This window comes from Equus przewalskii, chromosome 9 (genome assembly GCF_037783145.1).
Source record: "Equus przewalskii isolate Varuska chromosome 9, EquPr2, whole genome shotgun sequence".
NCBI lineage: Eukaryota > Metazoa > Chordata > Mammalia > Perissodactyla > Equidae > Equus > Equus przewalskii.
This window is the reverse complement of record NC_091839.1, coordinates 6,636,785-6,643,897: the sequence shown is the minus strand read 5'-3', so window position 1 is coordinate 6,643,897 and position 7,113 is coordinate 6,636,785. Positions and strand designations below refer to the sequence as shown.

The following is a 7,113-nucleotide window of genomic DNA, read 5'->3' as shown; positions in this document are numbered from 1 at the left end:
TCAGAGAGGGAATGGGGAGATCAGGCAGACCTGGAGATGGGCTGGTGCAGAGCCAGGCTCGGTGACTGCCCGACTCCACGAACCTTATGCGACGCAGCCAAAGCAAAGCTGAATCCTGGGTGCATTCTCCTGCCCCCACTACATGACTGCAGGGACCTTCTCCCACTGAGGGTCGCTTAGCCGTTCCTCCCCCTCCTGCCCAACCACCGGACACTGGACACTCAGGGAACACAAACGCATGAGGTGGTACGAGGTGGGAGGGGGATTTGGAGAGAGACACTGACTCTCAAGTTAGCACGGGCAGCATAGGTCATGGAAAGCTGAAATGACATTTGAAAGCCCATCAGGAAGGTACCGAATGGGGAAAAACCCTGAGTCCCATACGGCCAACTTTTCTCCAGCATTAGAACTGAATTTCTTTGGTTGTGCACGTGAAGTGGTTGGCTTGTGTTTAGAGGCATTACACAAAAGTGCCTATCTTGAAACACTAGAACTTTAAACACTAGAACACTGCTTTAAACACATCCTTGGTATGGCAAGATGCTCATCCTAGAAGAGGCATCTGGAAACTGGGGCAACTGCAGGGGCATATGCTCACTGAGGGCCATTAATCTCTCAGTTCTGTTTTCATTTTGCCAAGAGTGTACAGTTTACTTCATTGAAATTGATGCATGTGTGCTCGGAGCTGCCACTTATGCCTGTGGAAGCTGCACACCACAAAAGGACACCTGGCCAAGGGGGCTAATGGGGACGGAATGCAGCCTGCACCCCAACTCGCAGGGCGTGCGTTGAATTCACACCGGGTGCTACGTGGGCTGGCCGAGGCCCTTTGTAGGACCCTACTCCACAGCAGAGCAAAGGAGCAGGCTCTGGAGTCCTCGGGTTCAGACACTGGTCCTGCCACATGCTAGCTGTGTGACCTGGGCTGAGTTAAATAACCTGTGCATGCTGTGGTTCCCCTGCCTATAGAAGATGGACGATCACAGTACCCCCCCCTCACAGAATCACTGTGATGTCTCAATCAGATCTGCAGTCAGAGCCTTTAGCACAAGGCCTGCTACATAGCAAGACATCAATAAACTGGCTAACATTATCATTAGTAGCATTAGCATTAGGTGGAGAGGAAAACAGAAGGAAGTTCATTTGTTGCAAAAGAAATCTGGAGCCAACATGGAGATGGTGTTTGGATCATGTGTTGCTTTGGATTGCGCATGCCAGTGTTCCTCCATCAGCACGCCTAATGGAGCTGATTATACAATATCAATATATAGTTCTCCTGTGTTGATCATTCTTTTGCTCCTGGAGTTGACCCCATGCTGACAAAATGGTGGTTAATGAGCTCCTTCAGTCACTGTTAATTAATTGGTAAGAATCACTACACGTGAAAACTTGTGTCCTACAGAAAACCTTTGGGGAGGTGCCCCACCCACTGCAGTCATTTGCTCACTTGTCCCCTCCAGGAGCACCAACCGCACACGAGGTCCACCGGACATGGTCATCTGTGCTTAGCCAGTGTTCCTCAAGCACTGTCTCCTCAGGGAGCTCTGCAAAGGGGAGATGCCATCGTAAAAAGAGAGGAGGCTTCCTGAGGCTAAAGATGGGCAGGACATCAGGGACTGGGGTGTGGGGGCAGCAGCAGAGCTGAACTGAAATGCCAGCTTCTGGGGTTCATGAAGATTGTTCACGAAGGACTTCTAGCCCTCCCACCCTCGGCCTGCCATCTGTGCATTGCATCAGGTTGGGGTGAAGAGGCCCACTCTTGAACAAGCTCTTGCTTTGTCCCGGCAGCACCAGTCTAGGTTCCAGCACCGCCCTATTACAACAGGAACCGGTTGGGCCACCTGAACCTCACTTCGGAGAAGGCTGCTTGATTAGGATGTTTTGTCACTTTGAGGCAATACAACTCCCTGCTGGGGGGTGGGGGAGTGGGGAGTGGGATAAGCTCAATGAAATGGAGCAGCACTCAAAGTTCTGCACCTCGAGCCCATCTCCAGTTGGGTACTTCTAAGACCTGTTTTCGCTTTTTTGTGTTTCTCTATTCCTTGTCTTCTTAGCTCAAGACAGTCTTTTCTCTGAAGACCTAAAAGCAAAAGATGGGGAGCTGGATAATGGGAGGGGTCCAGTCCCAAAGGAGGAAAAGATATGACTTGGTGGAAGGATGCTTGAAATCTAACATGTCCAGTCTATCAACTGTTGGCTCCACCAGCACTCTGTGAAAGGCACAGTTCTAGGGGAATAGAAAGGTGATTAAGATAGTTTCTGACCTCAAGGAAGTTAATATTCTAAGAGGGAAATAAAAGAAGAACCATGGTATGATGCTGGAGAGACACAATGAGTTGCTATGGCAATTCTGAGAAGGGTGGATGTTGGATTCTGAGACCTGGAGATGAGAGAAGGGCAACTGAGGTATAAAGAAGAACATGGGCAGATGCTTGGAGGAGGAAAAGGAAGGGTATACTTGGTAAAGAGTTCAATTTGGCCAGAACGTGAGATATGTGCGAAGGGAATAAAAGAAAAAGTCAGAAAGGCAGCTAGAGGCCAGAACGTGGAATGCCTTCAATGCCAGCCTAGGGAGTTTAGACAGAATAGGGTAGGGTGGAAAAAGGCCTGAATTATAAGAGAAGAACGTGGGCCAGCCCCATGGCATAGTGGTTAAGTTCGTGTGCTGTGCTTTGGTGGCCTTTGGCGGCCCGGGGTTTGCAGGGACGGATCCCAGGCACGGACCTACACACTGCTCATAAACCCATGCTGTGGTGGTGTCCCACATACAAAATAGAGGAATACGGGCACAAATGTTAGCTCAGCAACACTCTTCCTCAGGCAAAAAGAAGAAGATTGGAAACAGATGTTAGGTCAGGGCTAATGTTCCTCACACACAAAAAAAGAGAGAGCAAGAAGAATGAAGTACATATGGAAAAGAGACAAAGACAAAAGAAGAGGTTGCTTGGGTGCCATTGCCAATCCCTGGGAGGGACAGGTCCAACCTGTCTCCATCCCAGCTCCATTTTCATGAAGAACCCCATTGCTGGCTCACCTCCCTAGAGCCTGGGGCAAGATGTGAATTGAGAAATCCAAGTCAAGTGGGGAACAGTCCACACCTCCCGATCCCAGAGCCCCAGGTGTGGGCAACAGGATCTAGGGGTGAGTCAGTGGGGTGGGGACCCCATTTCTGTTCACATCCTCCTCCCTGGGAATATAAAGGGCAAGTGGTGAGGCCCCGCCTCAGAGCACCCCAACTTGACACCATGAAGATCCCAGTTCTTCCTGCTGTGGCTCTCCTCTCTCTTCTGGCCTTCCACTCTGCTCAGGGGGCCTCCCTGAGCGGTTCTGAGGTGAGCACATCACCTGGGCTCTCTTGTTCTTAGACCTATTTCCTCACTTCCTCTTCAATTTCTTTACCTCCTATCCATTACTGGATAAGTGGCTGTTATTTCTGGATATTATCAGAGGTTGAATGAGAAGCTGGGGCTCTGAGGAAGGAAGAAAGGAGGAAGGAAAGAAAGTATTCCTGGGAAGACATGTAGGGATGGAGATGCTGGTATTTTGGAAGAGATGGTGAAGTCTGGGGTGGAGGCTGGACAACTGAATCCAGGGAGGAGAAGGGACTGAAGTTGGTCATCTGGGTTCAGCCTTGCCTTTGTTTCGATCGTACCCCTGGGAATGGCTTCCAGGTGACTGGAAGCTCCCTACTATCTCTGGAGCCTAGGCCAGAGAAATAATCCGTATAAGCTGGTCTCCAGCCAGGAGGAGTCCCGAGGCCCCTCTCCCCTCTCATCCCAAGGTGGGGGATAAGCAATGTCCATGCTGGAGTTAAAAGTCTAAGCTGAGGTCACAGACTCAAGTGCTTAGGATCCAAGCAAGTGAGGTCAATGAGCAGGAGGGCTGGTGGGGCCCAGGGGCGGTGGGGCGAAGTCGCCAGATCTGAAGGCGGTGTCTTCACTCCATCCTACCGCTGCTCAGCGTGAAAACGCATAGTGTGGCCGGAGTTTCAAATTTTTCAAGAGAAACTGGAAATCTGATTTATAAATTCTTACTAATTAAAAATGTTTAATTTAAATTAAAAAACAAGCCAAACTACTATGAGATCTAAACAGTGGGCTTTAGCCTGGAGGCTACCCGTCTGTGACCTCTGTCATGGAAGGGAAGGAATAAGGGACAACGAACCGGGCGCCTGAGGTTGGGAGAGTGACAAGATGGGGTGCACCAAGGTCAGGGGAGCTACCAAACAGAGGAGGGACAGGGAGACTCTGACTTTGGTGGCAAACAAGTCACAAACTAACCAGAATCAGTTAAAGGCAGGCAGGGTGCCTGGCTGTTGGGCTCCCTCCCGCGTGCTAGCCCCACCCCCAGCTCTGCCACCAAGCCTGCAGGCCTCAGGAACACCTCCTTCTGCAGAACCTTCTAGAGGAGTCCTCTTTCTCCTTCCTCTCCAGCTGCTGCCCACAGAGGGTGCAGGCTGGGTTTTTGCTTCTCTGTCCTACACATGCCTGTCAGGGACTGGCCTGTGCGGGAGGCAGAGCGGGCAGAGAGTCTGGGGAGAGGGTCTTGCCATCATGTGACACGCGGCTCCTTTCTCCTCTTCACTTTCCAGGAAGAAACCACCCTCGGGAATTACGCAGCGGGACCCGAGGTAAACCACCTTTTCCCCGCCTTGGGCCAGGACTCTGTCCCCTCTCTCTCCATGTTCCTTAGCCACTTTCTTAACACCCTGCTTCTCTGCCTAGGCCTTTAACACTCAGTTCCTGAACCTCGACAAATTGCGATCTGTGAGTACAATTCTCCGTGCAGCCCCCCAAACAGCCACGTCCTAAAGGAGACTGACACCTTGGTAGAGAGCTTGCAAAGCTGCCATGGTCCTTTCACCATTCTGGAGGGCGAGGGGCTGAGCCGTCCTCCCCGGAACTCACGCTCTCCGGGTCTCTCTCCTCACAGGCTTTCAAGACAGATGAGTTCCTGAACTGGCATGCCCTCTTCGAGGTGAGGGCTTGGGCGCCCTTCACTCCACGGCCATCTTCCCGGGGTGGTGGCAACACATTCGAGTTCTAGCCCTTGTGCTCCCTTCTGAATTCCAGAAGAGAGTAACCGTCCAGCTTGGATGCTGCCCAATGTGTTGTCAATTGAAGGAAGTTCCCCCAGAAGCCTGTCGTGGCTACACCCTATTTTCCTAACATGGCAGTGGGGGAGCAGGGCCACACAGACAATTCCAGAAAAGGAAGAACTTAACCAGTCAAGAGTTCATTTGAATCCTGCATCCTCTGTGGAGAAAGTGAGGTCCTCGGTTGGGTGGTCCACCCAAACTTAGGAGGCTAGGTCAGTGACAGAGCTGGAACTAGAGCTCACATTGCACGACTCTGCACACACTTGCTTGGTGCCCTCATGCAGATGTCTTCAGCTCTCCGAGCCTCAGTTTCCTTATCTGTGACGTGGGGATGATGACAGTATGGAACCTGAAAGGTTACTGTGAAGACCAGATGGAATCACGCCTGTAAAGCAGTTAATACAAGGGAGACACGGAATAAGGGCTCAGGAAATATCTGTTCTTTCTGTGATTATAAGACACTAATGCCATGGCCGCTACGAGAGCTCATTTGCGAGTGCTCGCCAAGCCATGCTCCCCTGACCTGTCACACACCATTCTCCTTCTCTTTTTCTATTGTAGTCTATCAAAAAGAAGCTGCCTTTCCTCAACTGGGATGCCTTTCCTAAGGTAAGAGCTGGTGGGCATTAGGAGGATATGGAGGTTCGGGAAAAGCAGAGGATCTGGGAGGGAGAATGGAGACAGTGAAAGGGTAAACCTTCTTCTCAGCAACACTAAAGGAAATCCAGCTGCTCTATTTAGAGGAGGGCGGGAACTCAGACCGGCGCAGAGAGTCCTCTCCGTGGTGTCCCATCCTACCCTGGGCGTCCTCACTGAGGATTCTAACTCCCGGCACCTGATGTCCCCAATCTGACCATTCCCTCTCTCCCTGCAGCTGAAAGGACTGAGGAGTGCAACTCCTGACGCCCAGTGACCTTTCTCGTCAAGACCCAGCGCTGCTGACACCCACCAGAAGGGGGGTACCTGACCAACATCCTACAATCAATGTTGTGGCTCAGTAACTCCAATAAAATGTTTCCCAACCAAACAGCTCCTGCATCTGCATCTCTGTCCTTATCCTCCTGGGCTCTAGAAAGCAATTAAGATGGGTTGGGCTCCAAGGCTGGCGGGCAGAAATCCTGAGTCCTGAGAGGGTAGTAAGTAGTGAGATAGGAGGAAGTGGGAAGGATATACAGGCATACCTTGTGTTGTTGTGCTTTGCAGATATGCATTTTGAACAAATTGAAGGTTTGTGGCGACCCTGCGTCCAGCAAGTCTATCAACGCCATTTTCCAACAGCATTTGCTCACTTTGTGTGTCTGTGTCACATTTTGGTAATTCTAAGAATATTTCAAACTTTTTCAGTATTGTCATATTTATTATGGTGATCCGTACTCAGCGATCTTTGATGTTACTATTGTAATTGTTCGGGGGTGCCATGAACCACGCCCATAGGAGACAGCGAACTTAACTGACAAATGTGTGTTCTGACTGTTCCACTGACTGGCCGCTCCCCAACTCTCTCCCTCTCCTCGGGCCTCCCTGTTCCCTGAGATGCAACAATATGACATTAGGCTAGCTAATAACCCTACAAGGGCCCCAAAGTGCTCAAGTGGAAGGAAGAGTTGCACATCTCTCCCTTTAAATCAAAAGCTAGAAATGATTAAGCTTAGTGAGGAAGGCAGGTCAAAAGCTGAGACAGGCTGAAAGCTCGGCCTTTTGTGCCACACAGTTAGCCAAACTGTGAATGCAAAGGAAAAATTCTTGAAGGAAATTAACAGTGCTACTCCATCAACACACGAATGATAAGAAAGCAAAACAGCCTTACTGTTGATATGGAGAAAGTTTTAGCAGTCTGGATAGAAGATCAAACCAGCCACAACATTCCCTTAAGCCAAAGTCTAATCCAGAGCGAGGCGCTGACTCTCTTCAACTTTATGGAGGCTGAGAGAGGTGAGGAAGCTGCAGAAGAAAAGTCTGAAGCCAGTAGAGGTTGGTTCATGAGGTTTAAGGAAAGAAGCTGTCTCCGTAAGATA

The 7,113-nt window shown here is 50.4% G+C and overlaps 1 protein-coding gene across 2 annotated transcripts; it reads left to right on the top strand.

Annotated features, from left to right (window-relative positions):
* Nucleotides 1-2,388: 2,388 nt before the first annotated feature.
* Nucleotides 2,389-6,125, top strand: KRTDAP (keratinocyte differentiation associated protein). 2 transcript variants are annotated; one of them, XM_008533914.2, is made up of 6 exons: nt 2,389-3,332; nt 4,592-4,630; nt 4,725-4,766; nt 4,933-4,977; nt 5,660-5,707; nt 5,973-6,125. In XM_008533914.2, exons 1-6 carry the CDS (start codon nt 3,246-3,248, stop codon nt 6,009-6,011), a joined length of 300 nt encoding a protein of 99 aa, XP_008532136.1. In that variant the 5' UTR covers nt 2,389-3,245; the 3' UTR covers nt 6,012-6,125. The 2 variants fall into 2 exon arrangements, with proteins under 2 accessions (XP_008532136.1, XP_008532137.1); XM_008533915.2 differs by lacking the exon at nt 4,725-4,766 and having other exon boundaries at nt 3,181-3,332.
* Nucleotides 6,126-7,113: the final 988 nt, after the last annotated feature.